This window comes from Symphodus melops, assembly GCF_947650265.1.
Source record: "Symphodus melops genome assembly, chromosome: 11".
NCBI classification, from domain to species: Eukaryota; Metazoa; Chordata; class Actinopteri; order Labriformes; family Labridae; genus Symphodus; species Symphodus melops.
Window position 1 is genome coordinate 8,399,476 of NC_136701.1, and position 17,412 is coordinate 8,416,887.

Consider the following 17,412-nt stretch of genomic DNA (forward strand, 5'->3'; position numbering starts at 1 on the left):
GGCAGCTGCTGTGCTATTATAATAATATATTGTATTTCATGTGTTCCCTACACACTATTAGCAGTGGTTACACGGTGCAGTCTTACGCCGTTGTTGTTTCGATAAATGAAGAGTCAATACCAACCAGCAGGGGGCGACACTCAGCTCCTGGCAAGGAGGAAAGTTCCCCTCACTGCATCCCGGAATTGTCTTCACGCCACTCGTTCTCGGCCTCTTTTTCCAAGTACAAGCTCCCCGAAACACAAAACACAACACCACCCCGTTATTGCTTTATATATTTGGAGTATACCACCGCATAGTGACGTGTAAGTTCAGTTTCACCGTGCTTGTTTGCGATCTGTACTTTGTGCTGCTCTTCTCGTAACCGTGTACAGTTAACGTTAATGCAATTGGCTGTTGTTGTCTTTTCGGCTAATGCTAAGCTAATGTAGCGGTGTGCTAAAGCATGAACTACTGTTAGAATGCGACAGGCGTGTAGGCCTGGATTTACTTATGCAATCACAAATTTGGTTCATGAGCTGGAATGTAATTAGTTTATGTATCGTCATCCAAAATTAAGTCTCAAATAGTGGCATGACTTCTATTTCCTAACATGTTGTTAACGTTGCTCGCTGGCTAGCTAGCATCTCCAACCTAAGGCTAATGGGTAGTTGCTTTCTCACTGTGATTTAAAAGTCACGATATTTGCGCGACATCACAATATAACGGCGAGAGTGACGTTTATTTTATAAACCGTGAGTTATAATTAATAAATAACAAAGCAAAAAATCAAATCAAAAATGATCTTGGTCGTGTCTGTTGGTGATGTGTGTGCGCATTGCGACAACCTCAGATTGTTTTTGAAAGCTTAAAACTGTCTTGCTTTGTTGCAACTGCACGTTATTAAAACACAAATATTTTGTAACAACATTCACCGGGTAACATAAAACTTATATTTTGGTTAACTATTATTTCAATTGTGTGACGTGTTGTATTTAGTATATATGGAGTTGTCAAAAAGCTATATTTTAAAACAATAAACAATAACTTAAGTATTGTCCATCTGATCTAGTACTAAAATGGTGTTACAGGTTAACACTGGGCAAACCTAATCATACAGCAACCTACAGTTTACAAAGGTTTTAAATATGTAAGGCTGACCTTTGGTCATACATTTATCTAAACATTTGGAAAATGTTCCTGTGGTGAATTGCTGCATCTACAAAAATGTCTTTTGTGTATATTACTACTATTACTATAATGTACATTACTGCGTAAAATAAAGATACGGGAGAACACGAAAAAATTATGCATGAATAATGGCAAGAATGTTTACTAACAGCATCTTGCACTCCTTAGGATCAGCGGTCATGGCTGACTTCATTGACAGCGAGGCTGAGGAGTCAGAGGAGGAATTTGAAGAGAAAGACCTGAAACCAAAAAAAACCCAGAGGTTTATGGAGGAAGATGGTGAGATATGTTTAGATTGGGATATACATGTATGTCCCTGAGTTGGAGCTGTGTGATGTGTATATAACTGTTTTGTCATCTCTTATAAGATGACGAGGAAGAAGAGAATACAGAGGACCAGGACGAGCAAGGAAATTTACGTGGACTCATTGATGATGGAGATGAAGAGGAGGGGGAGGAAGAAGAGCCCCAAAAGAGTGGTAGTGCAGCTGAGAGTGACTCAGAAGAGGAAGTGAGACATCGACGTAAAAAACGCAGTGAGTATACAGCCATATCCAGATTGCCATTTCATAGTGCAATATTTACCACCCTTTGACTTTTCTATCACTAGGGATGGAAAGAGTAATCATGGGCCAGTTGAAATGTGATTCTTAAAAAAAAAAAATAACAGTAACAGTGTCAGATCGGGTACATTTTAAGCATAAAGTAAGCAAAACTATGCTATGAGTATTACACACGTTTTATGGAGCTGCAGCTACCTGCTCCTCTCTCTGCTGTTATGACTGTGAGCATCGCAGAGCATGCTGACAGTCTTAGACACACCAACATACATTTCAGCACAAAGCCACATACACACACTCACACAGATGCGGGCGTCTTCTTCGTCCCTGTTAACTTCAAGTGCATCAGCACATACTTGATCCGTGATCCAGTCAGATGTTGTAATGCGCGGGGGGGGGGGGGGGTCCAGAGGGGAGAGGGGGTCTGGGAACTACCTATTTACATAATAAAGGCCAGCAAATATCCTTTTAAAATTTCTTAATTTCCTAACCTGATAAAATGATTGAATCTTCAACTGATTGGATCTCTGACTGTGTGTATGTGGAACTTCTGGAGGTGTTGCAGAAACATTGTGAATTCACAGACTGGAAAACCAATATTACACTATCACAAAATTGATATGAATGCAAGTAATAACAGTGGCGCTTGGTTACAGCACTTTTGCAGAAAAACAGCCTGAAAAGCCTCATCAGGTTTTTCTAAATGGTTGTTGCCATCATACAGTGCAGGATGTTATTTAATCAATCTGGCTGTTTCAATCATTACTCACATCCTTCTAATTCTTATCAGCCCCTGGTAAGCAGATAAAAGATGTCTTGGCGTCGTGCATGTATGCAATTAATTACACATTATTTGTTGTTTCGATGCTCTGGACAGGAGATAACAAAGTGAGACAATATGTAGATATATAATTAATCAGAAAAGATTAAAAAATAAAAGAATACCGTTTTTCTGCCATCTGTAAGGCAGGTTAAAAAAACATGTTGCCTTATTTTCCGTCCTCTGTTGTGTACCATGTGTCGGTAAGCCAGATGTAACCACTTATTTGGATCATTAGCCTTGGCAGCTGCTGCTCAACTGTACTTCTGTACAACTGTACTCCCATCATAGTCCTGATTTTTGTTTTTACATCAACAACAGTGAATTTATCTTTTATTCACGTTAAACACTGTCAATTAACAAAAACCTGTAGCAGCTATTAAGAAAATATGATCGTTTAAATCATGGTGGTTAAATGAGAGAAATGCTTAAGCTTAACATTTTATTCTCTTGATTAAACATTCATTCAACAAATGCCAATATTCAAACTGTAAGCCTGTCCCCGACTAAGGATTTACATAGTCGAGCCTGATTTGTCAGATTCTGCCTATAGTAGATGGAAAGTCTAAAGTCTTGTTTGTTTGCGCTTGGATCCACATCCTCATTTTAGTTTAATCACATTGTTAAACTATTTGTCTTATGGTTTTGGAATAAAAGTTTATTCTATGATAGAACATTGTTTTTCTTAAGCCTGGTTCACACGGCAGGATAGTTACGCCGAGACAGATGTAGAAATGCAACAGGTCTTCATTGTTTGCCTCTGACTGAACTTTTTGTCTTTGCAGATTATGACGACTACCTGGATGATGATGATCTTGACCTGATAGAGGAAAACTTGGGTGTTAAAGTCAAGAGAAGGGTAAGAGTAGATTTGTTATTATTCCAAAGCAAGAGCGTACACTCTCCCTTTAAAGCTAGCGGTGTTGACGTTTCATGTGTTGTGTCACAGAAGAAGAAATATGATCGCGTAAAAACACTTGATGACGACGAAGAAGATGATGACGAGAAGGACTTGATAGCTGATGAGATTTTTCATGGTGATGCGGATGCAGAGCTTGAGGAAGGCGAGGCAGTTGATGAGCCGCTCCACCACGCTGATGAAGAGGAAGAAGGAGAGGATGAGGAGTCAGGTTGGCCAAGAAGAAGAGATTTTAGATGTTTTTTTAAGTTATCAAAAATGCATTGGCCGTTGTAGGGAAACCAAAACTAAAACTCAATTTTTACATGATGTGGTCGAAACCTTTTTAAATGTGGCATTTCTCCTACAGATATAGACGACTTCATTGTGGATGACGATGGTCAACCCATCACCAAAAAGAGGGGAAAGAAGTTTTCAGGGTACACAGATGCGTAAGTTTCCTCTATCCTCAAAAGTGTATAATATATTGATGCCGTTCTCTTTGCTTTATTAAATTGGTCAAATAAAAATGAATTGATCAATATTTAAAAAAACAGGAACATGATTTAAAATCTCTCTGTCCGCCTCGCTACTGTCAATGTACCAACAGAGCACTCCAAGAAGCCCAAGAAATCTTTGGCGGCGACTTTGACTTTGCCGACTTCGACGCAGACACATACGACCAGGGCGAGGAAGAAGAAGAGGACCAGGATGAAGAGAGTTGGGACAGACCAAAGAAGCAGACCAAGAGAAGGCAAGGGAGGAAGAGCATCTTTGAGATCTACGAGCCCAGTGAGCTGGAAAGTAGTCACATGACTGACCAAGACAATGAGATCCGGACTACTGACATGCCTGAGAGGTTCCAGGTGTGTGTCGGTTTTGATGATCACATTGAGGATTTGTTCCCCTTGAAAGCCTTTTCTTTGTGTGTTTGGCTCATCTTTTATTTCCTTGTTGCTGGTCTTTCTGACTTTGTTACCAATTTTATAGTTGCGATCAATCCCTGTTAAACCTGCTGAAGACGATGAACTGGAAGAGGAAGCAGAATGGATCTTCAGGCATGGCTTCTCTACTCTTACCATTTCCATGCAGGTACGAAAATCCCATTTGAAATATCCTTTTCGTTGAATAAAGTCTAAGACATGTCTAAAAATCATTCCCAAGTATATCATGCAAATAATGTGTTTTTTTAAATTTCATTTTAATTATTATCTCTACCTTCAACAGGAGAGCACAGATTATCTGGACAGGGGCACAACCACTAATTTCAGCAGAAAAGGCCCAAGCACAATTGCCAAGATCAAAGAGGCCCTCAACTTTATGAGGAATCAGCAGTTTGAGGTACAGTAAGCCCCCCTAATTCATTCCCATTATCTGCATCCTCCTGTTCCCATCTTGTTTATAATCCACAACATAATGTTTTTAAGAAAGGAATAAAAATGTCACATAGTTGTTCACAAACAATTCCTTTTTCAGGTTCCCTTTATAGCTTTCTACAGAAAAGAATATGTGGAGCCAGAGCTCAACATAAATGACCTTTGGAAGGTGTGGCAGTGGGATGAAAAGGTAAAGTTGATCTGTTTAGTTCTCTTTTGGTGGAGGGAATAGAACACAATGTAAAGTTAACAAATTGTTCATATAGTCATGGACAAAAATATTGGCACCCCTGAAATTTTTCCAGAAAATACACAATTTCTCCCACAAATTGTGGCAATTACAAATGTATTTATTTTCTTAATGTTTATTGGAAAAACACAAAAATAAGAATAAAACCAAAATTGACACAATTTTAAACAAAACTCAAATTGCTCCAGGTCTCTCAGATTTGAAGGGTGCCTTTTTGCAACAGCAATTTTGAGGTCTCTCCATAGGTGTTCAATGGGATTTAGATCTGGACTCGTTGATGGCCACTTCAGAAATCTCCAGCGCTTTGTCTCCAACCATTTCTTGGTGCTATTTGAAGTATGTTTTGGGTCATTTTCCTGCTGGAACACCCATGATCTCCGACGCAGACCAAGCTTTCTGACACTAGACCCTACATTGATAGTCCAGATTTCATGATTCCGTGCACACTGTCAAGGCACCCAGTGCCAGAGACGGCAAAACAACCCCAAAACGTCATTGAACCTTCACCATGTTTGACTGTTGGCACTGTGTTCTTTTCCTTGTAGGCCTCATTGTGTTTTCTGTAAACAGTAGAATGATGTGCTTTTCCAAAAAGCTCTACCTTAGTCTCATCTGTCCACAAAACATTCCCCCAGAAGGTTTGAGGCTTATTCAGGTACATTTTTGCAAACTCCAGTCTGGCCTTTTATGTGTCTTAGTCAGCAGTGGGGTTCTCCTCGGTCTCCTGTCATAGCGCGTCTTCTCATTCAGATGACGACGTACCGTCCGAGCTGACATTTCTGCACCCCGAGTCTGAAGGACACCTTGAATTTGTGTAGATGTTGACTGAGGATGTTTATCCACCATTGGAACTATCCTGCGTTTTTGTCTTTTGTCTTTTTTTGCATTTTTCTCTTCCGCCCCCCTCCGGGGAGATTAGCCACAGTTCCATGGGTGATAATCTTCTTGATTATATTACGTATAGTAGACAAAGAATCCTCAAGATCTCTGGAGATGGTCTTGTAAAGTTGAGATTGTTGATATTTTTTCCACAATTGTTCTTCTTAAGTTCTCAGACAGCTCTTTGCTCTTCTTTTTCTTCTCCATGCTTGGTGTGAAACACGCAGGCACACAACACAAAGGTTGAGTCAACTTTTGTACATTCTAACTGGCATCAGGTGTGATTTCTATACTGCCAGCACCTGTTACTTGTCTCAGCTGAGATTAAACAAGCATCACCTGCTTGAAATAAAATGTTTTACCCACACTTTTAAAAGGGTGCCGACAATTTTGTCCAGCCCATTTTTTGAGTTTGTTAAAACATATGTAAATTTTGGCTTTTTTCTTGTGCTTTTTTTGCCTTCTCCAATGCACATCATGGAAATAAATACATTTAAACCAAAACCATTTGTAATTGCAACCATTTCTGGGATAAATTGTGTATTTTCTGGAAAGATTCCAAGGGTGCTGATATTTTCGTCCATGACTGTATATGTATATAAAGGGTGCCGTCTGATACTAATCAGACACTGTTTTAATTGATCTTTCATTTTCTTTTATCAACTTTTCTGCGTATGCATCTTCTGGTCTCTGGACTTGTACATCACCCCCCCTCCATCCACCAGTGGACTCAGCTGAAGACCAGGAAACAGAACCTGACCCGTCTGTTTCAAAAGATGCAGTCCTACCAGTTTGAGCAAATCTCTGCAGACCCTGACAAACCTTTGGCTGACGGAATCCGTCCTCTGGACACAGCTGACATGGAGAGGTATGTCCTCTAAACAAAGGAGGACGAGTTGATGTAGTGATAGGATATGAACAGTGCTAATGCTAATCAGGGTACAAGCCAGTATGATCAACTGCTGCTAAATATTTAGCAGCTACAAGTCAAAATTGTTTAATCAAGTCCCACCCCTAACATACATACATACATACATAAGTTGGGCTCTTGTAATATAGCAATAAATAAGGTCCTTTATCTGCTTTTTGTAAAGTGTCTGGAGATAACACCTGAATTGTGAATTGACGCTATACAAATAAAGATTCATTGATTGTTTGATAAGCAGATAATGTTAAAAGTGGTGATATAACAAGCCTAGAATTCTAATGGAGTATTGCAAAGCCACTCAGACACTAACAAACCAATATGTAGTGCTCACGACACTATAGGCCACTACAGTGTAGATTTGACGCAGAAGTATTAACCATGATTAATCCTCATCTGTTCAATTATGACCTAAGTTGTCCTTTTACGTCAGGCTGAAAGATGTGCAGAGTCTTGAAGAGCTGGGTGACGTGTACAACCACTTCCTTCTCTACTATGGCCGAGACATCCCCAAGATGCAAAATGCTGCAAAGTCCAGCAAGAAGAGGCTGAAGAAGATCAAAGAAGTGTCAGAGGATGGTAGGACGGATGAGTCTGAATGTTCCAGTTTATTAGTTAATGATTGAATGATACAGCAGAATGGTCCAATTTATATATGATTGTTATCTGGAGCATTTGCCTTGTTCAAACAACTTCCTTTGATGGTCTGCATCTTTAGGTGAAGAAGAAGAAGTGGAAGTAGAACAAGAAGAAGAGAAGAAAGGACCTGACCTCAAGCTGGCATCTCGCAGAGATATGTACAGCATCTGCCAGAGTGTAGGACTTGGTCAGTCCTTTTATTCCCTTTTTACACCCCATCCCAGTACTCGAGTACCCTTAAACTTCTCTTTTCTGATCATGGTAACACTGCAACCTTTTTTTCTTCCTCACTACAGATGGCTTGGCTAAAAAGTTTGGATTAACCCCAGAGCAGTTTGGAGAAAATCTGAGAGACAGCTACCAGCGTCATGAGACAGAGCAGTTCCCTGCCGAGCCCATAGAGCTGTCCAAAGACTATGTGTGCAGTCAATTCTCCACGCCTGAGGCGGTTCTTGAAGGAACCCGGTACATGGTGGCCATGCAGATTGCTCGTGAACCTCTAGTAAGACATGTTCTCCGGCAGACCTTTCAGGAAAGAGCGAAAATCAACATCAAGCCTACAAAGAAGGGCAAAAAGGTGACAAGAAACAGCAGAATGTGTCCCAATCTGACAGAGTATTATACAAGCAGCGTCCTAATACTGCAAAATCATTTGTTTCATTTTGTTCCTGTAGGAGGTAGATGAGGCTCATTTTGCCTACTCCTTCAAGTATTTGAAGAACAAGCCTGTCAAAGAGCTGAACGGGGATCAGTTCTTGAAGATGTGCTTGGCAGAAGAAGAGGGGCTGCTTTCCATTGACATCTGTATAGACCTTATAGGTGTCAAAGGGTACGTACAAGGACAAAATGGACTACTAAAAACTAAAATAAACAACCTTCAGTGACATGTTGCAGGTGCACCAGATCTGTAAAGAATACTACACTGTCTGAGAATACATGATTATTTGAAAAGTCATGTAAAGTCAGCTGTAATCAACAAGAAACAGTAAACAGACCCATCGAGGCCTCTATTTGCATTCATTTTTTGTTTGTGTACATCCCATGGTGGTAGGACATTTCCCAAGAACAGGATCAGATGTGACTAACTAGTGCCATTTTTAGCATCAGCTTTGAATTCTGCTTGGATGTTGAGGAAATGAGGGTTGATATGTGGGATAGCTCCCCCGAGGGTTTCAGCAGCAAATTATTTTTCTACCCACATTGCGGTCATCAAAGCACGGGTCTGTTGAATTATGATTCCGGCTCTATTAAGGCTCTCTTTATTCACGTGTCTGCTTCTCTCTGTGCCTTTTTCCTCAGATATGCCGGGGACCAGACGTACTTTGATGAGATCAAACAGTTTTACTATAGAGACGAGTTCAGCCACCAGGTGCAGGAGTGGAACAGGCAGCGAACTTTAGCTATTGAGAGAGCTCTCAATCAGTTCCTCTACCCTCAGATGGCCAAAGAGCTCAAGAGCAAACTGATCGCTGAGGCCAAAGAGAGCATTGTTCGGGTAATTAGTCCTGCTCTTATGTAACATGTTATTCTATTGGTGTAATGCTCAATTTGTAAAATAAGATTGAAAAAAAAACCTTAATTTGTGGTTATTTGATTAGCCTTTAAACTTCAAAGCTTGAAATGAACCCACCATTATTTCTTTTGTAGTCCTGCTGTCGCCGGTTGTATAACTGGCTGAAGGTGGCTCCTTACAGGCCAGATCAGCAGGTTGAAGAAGATGATGATCTGATGGATGAGAGTCAAGGCAAAGGCATTCGTGTGCTGGGTGTAGCCTATGCACCAAGCAGGTATGTGTCCCACAATAATATTTTCCCCTGCAAGTTTATGTGAAAGTATAAGCTCTCACTTTGCTCTTACAGAGACACGCCAGTGTTCTGTGCTCTGATCAATGGTGAAGGAGAGGTGGTTGACTTCTTACGTCTGCCCTACTTCATGAAAAGGAGGAATGCCTTCAGGGAGGATGAGAGGGAGAAGAAGGTACAAACCAAGAACGTGACAGTACTTCAATACAGTCATCACATCCTTGGTTTTATTTAAGAAACGTGTTTCTAGATTCAGGTTGAAGACCATCACTTATTAATGTTTGTGTGTGTCATCCTCAGCAACATGATATTGAAAGTCTGAAAAAGTTTCTGTCAAGCAAGAAACCTCATGTGGTGGCTGTGGCTGGGGAAAACAGGTAAAATGATAAAATATCTTCTCTTACTGATTGAAAGTGACATATAGACATTTTAATCAGCATTCACCAGCTGTAATAAAGTCGTGGTCAGTGTTTAAAACAAGTCATATGTGCAGAGATGCCCAAATGATCATGGAGGACATCAAGAGGACCATCAGCGAGCTTGAGCAGGAGTCCTCTCTGCCTGCTGTGGGAGTAGAGCTTGTTGACAATGAGCTGGCCACACTGTACATGAACAGTAAGAAGTCTGAGGTAAATAGACAGCATGCTGGCTTAACCATCCTATCAAGACACCGACACATCACTGGTTTCAATGTTCGACCATGGCAGCTAGTTTACTAACCAGAGGAGAACAATTGTTCCCTAAATTGTTAGATCCACCCTAACCCCCTGTTGTGTCCTCTGCAGGTAGATTTTAGGGATTACCCTCCCTTGCTACGACAGGCTGTGTCGATAGCAAGGAAGATCCAGGATCCCCTGATAGAGTATTCTCAGGTTTGCAGCACTGATGATGATATACTTTGTCTCAAACTGCACCCCCTACAGGTGAGAGAAAACAATTAAAACACAGACGTCAATCCTTGTATTTATTTCTGTATGCTGATGAAGAATAATTTCTTCCTCATTGTTTTATTTGCATTTTTTTTACATTTTAATCTTCTGCAGCATCACCTATATCAGTGACATATTTTACTGTTGCTACAAGATGTGAATATTTGGATGAATATTTGGATGACATGTCTCGCTGTATCTCCACACTCACCATCATCAAGTGCCTAGAGAAGGAGATGATGACTCTGTAGCTACATGCTATGCTGCTCTTTGACACTGTCGGGTCTCTATTTTCTCTGCTTTTTTCAGGAGCATGTGGTGAAGGAAGATTTGCTCTGTGCTCTTCACTGTGAATTCATCAACCGTGTAAATGAGGTTGGAGTCGATGTGAACAAGGCCATCGCACACCCTCACACTCAGAGTCTGGTCCCATATGTCTGCGGCCTAGGACCAAGAAAGGGCTCCCAACTGCTCAAGGTGAGTGTTTGTGCTGCTGCTATATATTTATTGTGTCATATCTGAAACAAAAGGCTCTTACATGCTGAACAGCTTACCGTCTTGGTTCTTGTACTTCTTTAGATTCTAAAGCAGAACAACACCCGTCTAGAAAACAGAACCCAGCTGGTCACAATGTGTCACATGGGGCCCAAAGTTTTTATCAACTGTGCTGGTTTCATCAAGATTGACACTGCATCACTAGGAGACAGGTTTGAAAATGTTTGCACACAAACAGATAATTATTTTTTTTTTTTTCCATTTTAACAGAAGAAAGTTACTTTGTGTTTTTTGAGTTATTTTTTCAAAATCAGCATTGTTTTCCAACAGTACTGACTCCTACATTGAGGTTCTGGATGGGTCTCGCGTCCATCCTGAGACATACGAGTGGGCTCGTAAGATGGCTGTGGACGCACTTGAGTATGATGAATCTGCAGAAGATGCCAACCCAGCAGGAGCTCTTGAGGAGATCTTAGAAAATCCAGAACGCCTCAAAGACCTTGACCTGGATGCTTTTGCAGAAGAGCTTGAGAGACAGGTTAGTGTGATGTAACAGTGTCCAATGCACCATTTTGGTAAAGCTTCTTTTTTAAAGCTTGTATCTGTAACTATAATTAGTTTAGATAAAGATGACACTGTGTTTAAACCTGTAAAGTCAAACCTGTAACTTCAGCCTTGTGTCAGATTTCAATGATTTAATCAACACTGTTGTTTTCTTCTGTGTTTCTCTCCCTTAAGGGTTATGGCAATAAGGGGATTACCCTCTACGATATCCGTGCAGAGCTGAGCTGCAGATACAAAGACCTGAGAGTTGTTTACAGAGTTCCCAACACAGAGGAGGTTTTCAACCTGCTCACAAAGGAGACTCCAGAGACATTTTATATCGGTAATACAAATTGCCATAGTAGACCTAATAAGATGAAGAAATCAAAATACTTGTTTCTTAACTATTAGCTGATGACGTTGAGCATCATGGGTCATTGTTTTTCTTCCAGGTAAGCTGATCACCAGTATAGTAACTGGTATCGCTCACCGGCGTCCTCAGGGAGAGAGCTATGATCAGGCCATCCGTAACGATTCTACAGGTCTGTGGCAGTGTCCTTTCTGTCAGCAGGATAACTTCCCTGAACTCAGCGAGGTACCAGTCACCTGAGTTTGTTACTTATCTACTTACTTTATATCAGAAAACAAGAGCCTGGCCTCTTAACGTCAACTTTTTGGTTTTGTTTCTCCATTTTAGGTGTGGAATCACTTTGACAGCGGCTCATGTCCTGGTCAGGCTATTGGGGTTCGGTCCAGATTGGATAACGGCGTCCAGGGATTCATTCCCACAAAATTTCTAAGTGACAAAGTGGTTAAACATCCTGAGGAGAGAGTCAAGGTGAGGCAATGCTCGTACTTTGCAAAGGGTTTTACTTTGGTATTTATAGTTTTTTGTTATCTTACCAGTAAAAAAGAGGAACTTATTTTCAGCTCGTCCCAGTTACACTACAGAAAGATTGTGTTGTTACTTCTTTATTTCCTGGATTATTCCTTTTCATTTTGGTCCCCCTGTTAAATATGACTGTTCACTTCCTCCTCCAGGTGGGCATGACTGTTCACTGCCGTATCATGAAAATCGACATTGAGAAATTTAGCGTAGATCTCACATGCCGCACATCAGATTTGATGGACAAAGCCAATGAGTGGAAGCTCCCCAAGGACAGCTACTATGACTTTGACACAGAGACTGAAGACCAAAAACAGGAGGAAGAACTTAAAAAGAAACAACAGCGAACACGTTAGTGTTTAAATGATTGATCATACTTTATATAATCTAAATGAATCCAACGCTATCATATTTAGAGCTAAAAATGTCACTTTGATAAATCTCACTGTCCTTTTACTGTGTCCTTTTTCTCCAGCTTATATTAAACGTGTGATTGCTCATCCAAACTTCCACAATATCAGTTTTAACCAAGCAGAGAAGATGATGGAGTCCTTGGATCAGGGAGACTTGATCATTAGACCCAGCAGTAAGGGAGAGAATCACCTCACCGTCACTTGGAAGGTAGGAAACTGATGGAGGATGACAGCAGAGCGATTTAGGATCATATTCATAAATGAGTGAAAAGTTGATTGAGGAAAAAAGATGCAACACAATAAGATACTTTCTAGTGTCATGGAGGTCATGGATGTATGAAAGCCCAGATTAGAAACATGTTTAAATCAGAACACTTGTATGTAAATAGATTTGATGCATAGTTGTTCAATGTACCTCGGTCTGACTGTTTAATGTTTTCTAGGTGGCTGACGGTATCTACCAGCATGTGGATGTGAGAGAAGAAGGCAAAGAGAACGCATTCAGCTTAGGTCACACTTTGTGGATAAATAGTGAGGTAGGCAGTTTTCTCCCTCCTCAATGTTAGACATTAATAACATGAAACATTAGTGTTGCTGCTGCTGCGTGTTCTAAAATAAGCGGTTTTAAACTCTGCAGGAGTTTGAAGATCTGGATGAAATCACAGCTCGGTACATTCAGCCCATGGCATCCTTTGCCCGGGATCTGCTGGGACATAAGAACTTCCATGAGTGCTATGGGGGGAACAAGGAGGTAAGTACAGAGTCACTGTCCGGTCCTGCGTATTCTCATCTTTGACTTTATGGATCTCTTTTTAAAACCTGGCTTTTCCTTTTCTCTTGTTCCTTTCTGATAGAAAATGGAGGAGTTATTGGTCAAAACAAAGAGGGAGAAGCCTACTTTTATTCCATACTTTATTTCGGCATGTAAAGAACTGCCAGGAAAGTTCATACTGGGCTACCAGCCTCGTGGAAAACCAAGGTGACCAGCTCAAAATGAACACACAAACAGCAAACAATTGCATTAAATATTGTAAGTACTTGTGCTAACATGTCAGATATGGTGATATTCAAAGATCCATAGCTCCTATACAGGCTCATATTTTTTATCTATCATACATTCTGGTGTATAAGACCCACTTTCAGTACCTATTTTTTCATCTTAAAAGTTGGCTGCATCTTATACACCGGTACGACCATTGTATCAGTAAAACATGCCGCTCCATACAACCATTACCCTACTGAGACTTTTTTTATTACCGTCAATACTTACTGGTGTGATTGAACTTTTGAAAAACTACCTTGTCAGCTAAATGTCAAAATATCTTTTTGTTTTCAGGGTGGAGTTTGTGACCATCACTCCAGATGGTTTCCGCTACCGTTCACAAGTATTTCCCACTGTGAACGGGCTTTTCCGTTGGTTTAAGAACCATTACCAAGAGCCTGTGCCAGGTATAGAAGCAATCTGCCTGTTGTATACTGTATATCTATATTATAACAGGTAAAATAGATTAAGCATTATAATCTCCCACCTTCTTTTTTTTCCAAAGGCATCACTCCTAGCAACAGCAGCCGAACAAGGACTCCGGCTTCCCTGAATGCCACTCCAGCCAATATCAACATTGCAGGTGAGTCTGATTCTTTCAGACACAACACACACCTAAACACAAACCAACTCCTCAGCACAAGTGCAGCTGTGTATTTACATTTCATAATTCTTTCTTCCTCATCAGACTTGACACGAGCTGTCAACGCTCTCCCACGCAACATGACCTCTCAGATGTTCAGTGCTATCGCTGCGGTCACAGGCCAGGGCCAGAACCCCAACACCACCCCAGCTCAGTGGAGCTCCAGCCAGTACGGCTATGGCGGCAGCACGGGAGGAGGTGGAGGTGGAGGAGGAGGAAGCTCCTCTGCTTATCATGTGAGTGTTATTTTGAAGGTGGAATACTGTGGAAGGAAAAAGTTAGATTTGGTGATGTTGATGGACCTCTTTAATGTTGTTGTTTGTTTGTACTTTGTCGGCTCCAGACTTCTGATGCTATGCGTTCCATCATCAGATCTTGCGATAATAGTATTTATGAGACTGATCTGTTTTTAGACAAGAAACCTAATTATTTTCTTGGCTGCAGTAAATTTAAAAGTGTGTGAACATACAAGCAAACCTCATAAATCAAATGCTTTTGTGCCAGCCCAGCACAGACATTCACCTACAATCACAAAATCTGTATCTGATATCTGAATGGTCATTAATTTCCTCTAGTAATAAAAAAAAAAAAAAAGATTTTTTTAGCAAAAAGGGAGACGCGTGATTTTAGCTGAAATAAATACTTTGCGGAGCCACATTCATAAGCAGCTCTTTTTCCCCTGCAGGTATTTGCGACTCCTCAGCAGCCTGTAGCGACACCCTTGATGACACCCAGTTACTCCTACACCACACCAAGCCAGCAGACCCTTGGCACGCCACAGTACCCCGGCTCCACACCACAGTCCTCACACTCTCATGCACACACCCATCCTCACGGAAGCCATGTGTCACAACACAGCCATCATGGCCATCATAGCAGTCACCATGGCCACTCGTCTGGTACGCCTTCATCCTCCACGTCATCCAGAGGGCGGACACCGCAGCAGCAGCAGCAGCAGCAGCAGCCGCCAAAGTAAGTATAGGGATACGGTTTATTTAAATGATGATGGAAAGCATACTGGTTTTATGGTGTGTGTGTGTGTGTGTGATAAAATACGAAAACATCATGCACAGATTGTTCTAGCTCTAAATACTCTTTCCGGGTTCGTACGGTCATTAAAAATCCCTGCTATTCGTCTGTCATTCAAAACGCAAAGGAAGATGTGTGTGTGCTTCCAGGAAAGAGCAGGAGGAAAGTTTGTATGTCAGTTTTATATGGTCATTAAAATTTGCTACAAGTTTATGGAAAAAATTAACTTGCAAAGAATAAGTATGAACCCTGAAATAAACAAATCAGCTTTGTGGAAAGTTTTTTTTTAATTTATTTATTTATTTTTTTTTGCCAGTAGGTGGCACTAACCATCAACCTGTAGCAGTAACATTTTTAAGTACCCCACTACAACCACCTCTTGCAGTCTTTCTTTTTTACACAGTCATTGCCTAAAGCTCCTCCCCCCTTTCCCCCCTTTCAACCCTCTCTCTGCAGGGCCAGCGGCAGCAATGCCTCCGCCGTGGACTGGGGTAAGATGGCAGAGCAGTGGCTGAAGGAGAAGGAGGCAGAGGGGCGGAAGAAAGCCCAGAGGATGACGCCACGTCCATCACCCAGCCCCATGATTGAGAGCACACCCATGTCCATCGCCGGAGATGCCACACCACTATTGGATGAAATGGACCGATAGGACACGTAGGGGGGCATCACTACCCCCCCCCCCCCCCCCCCCCCCCCCCCCCACCTCTTCCACACGGCTTCTTCATCTGGATAATCTTCCTCTGTCCTAATGTATTCCCCACCAACTGACTGTCCATTTACTTCCTCTCCTCCTTCAGTTTATCAGTCTGCTGTCATGGTTAACCTCAACCCCCTCCTTCATGTCTTCTACCTATCCACCAATGTTATCTCAAATGCCCCCCTCCCCACCCCCTAATCCAGCCAATTTCATTGGCTGATGAGTATTTTGTATAGTATGAATAACACTGTATATGTCATGCAAAATGTCAGTACAATGACAAAAAAATACACTTGAACTATCTGACAGCAGTAACGTATAGGATATGGACCTACACAGACTGTTAGCCAGCTGTCCTGCTATCTTTATTTTTGTGATCAGTCTTAGTTTTAGCCATGAATGGTTATAACAGAGGGGCACAGGTAGGTTTTCCTTTCTTTATGGTAGGTGGATTTTTTTGCCAAAAGAGAGCTTTGCCAAGCTAATCAGGAAATTGACATTTTTTGTATGTGTCAGAATGAATAAAGATTGTTGTTTTTTTCTGTTTGAACAATAAGCCTCTACTCTTCACATCTGTCAAAGCAAACGCATTGTGACAGTCCACACACACACACTGAACATTTACTGTCGGTTAAAATGTGAATTACTGCTCCTTTCTCCACAACATGCTGTATTACGATCAGCTGACTGCTCTGGTGCCTGTAGATAGCCTCTAACGTATTATGGACTCTTACTGAACGTCTTTAAGAATACTGTGTGGACACGGATAGTGTGCCACATGTTACAGTGGTTATTTGTGATCCACATTAACGCAAGGCAGTGCAGTGAAGTTATGTAACATTTGAATGCGTTTTTTAAATTTTTTTTAAGTAAAAGCACCTCGATGTGTCAAGTTAGCATCCATAACAGTGTCGATGTACGTTTTCATTTCAAATTAACTCTTTGAATCCCTCAGCTTTACTTTTCAGAGTTCAAAGAGAACTTGACCTTGATTTGGGGTTATGATGTCATCAACGTTGAAAGATGCAACACCTTCAGTTGCTGCCGCAGCAATGGTGTAAACTATTGTATAAAACTAAAACATTTCAGTGGACTTTTTTTCCTGAACTGAGATGTATCAGCAGAAGATACCCATCAAACTGATTACTCATTGTTAAGATACCTAGCTCTATATATTCAAAATGCATGCAGCTGTTCCAGTCAAATGAATTTGTTTTTGTCCAAGCCACCCGGCATCCCTTCTGATTTAAACATTTATTTTCTAGTGCCACATAACAATTGAGCAGTGCTAATATTCATTGGTGTGCTTCATTTTGCCGTGTGCAAAGCGTTACAGTCCCATTATGTGATTCTTTCTTTAAATGACTGTTTTGATTAAACTTGCTTGGTTTTACTTCTCTTGCATATTTAGATACA

The 17,412-nt window shown here is 41.0% G+C and overlaps 1 protein-coding gene across 1 annotated transcript; it reads left to right on the forward strand.

Annotated features, from left to right (window-relative positions):
• Window positions 1–167: 167 nt before the first annotated feature.
• On the forward strand, window positions 168–15,982 carry supt6h (SPT6 homolog, histone chaperone and transcription elongation factor). The gene is made up of 37 exons (XM_079355849.1): window positions 168–305; window positions 1,339–1,449; window positions 1,539–1,706; window positions 3,336–3,409; window positions 3,500–3,680; window positions 3,819–3,900; window positions 4,059–4,314; window positions 4,439–4,540; window positions 4,676–4,789; window positions 4,925–5,014; window positions 6,679–6,821; window positions 7,312–7,457; window positions 7,597–7,704; window positions 7,814–8,094; window positions 8,192–8,346; window positions 8,817–9,012; window positions 9,165–9,304; window positions 9,377–9,494; window positions 9,620–9,696; window positions 9,813–9,948; window positions 10,105–10,242; window positions 10,558–10,725; window positions 10,828–10,955; window positions 11,074–11,281; window positions 11,482–11,629; window positions 11,739–11,881; window positions 11,984–12,124; window positions 12,328–12,523; window positions 12,648–12,793; window positions 13,029–13,121; window positions 13,223–13,336; window positions 13,440–13,564; window positions 13,922–14,034; window positions 14,133–14,210; window positions 14,316–14,506; window positions 14,956–15,242; window positions 15,756–15,982. Exons 2-37 carry the CDS (start codon window positions 1,350–1,352, stop codon window positions 15,946–15,948), a joined length of 5,277 nt encoding a protein of 1,758 aa, XP_079211975.1. The 5' UTR covers window positions 168–305; window positions 1,339–1,349; the 3' UTR covers window positions 15,949–15,982.
• The last annotated feature ends 1,430 nt before the right edge of the window (window positions 15,983–17,412 follow it).

What these genes read in the sequence shown, in the direction of transcription:
- supt6h (XM_079355849.1), top strand. Translation starts at nt 1,350, where the DNA reads ATGGCTGACTTCATTGACAGCGAGGCTGAGGAGTCAGAGGAGGAATTT. An exon ending in CTGCCAGAGTGTAGGACTTG is followed by an intron (nt 7,705 to 7,813) that starts GTCAGTCCTTTT and finishes TCCTCACTACAG; the next exon opens with ATGGCTTGGCTAAAAAGTTT. An exon ending in TCCAGAGACATTTTATATCG is followed by an intron (nt 11,630 to 11,738) that starts GTAATACAAATT and finishes TTTTTCTTCCAG; the next exon opens with GTAAGCTGATCACCAGTATA.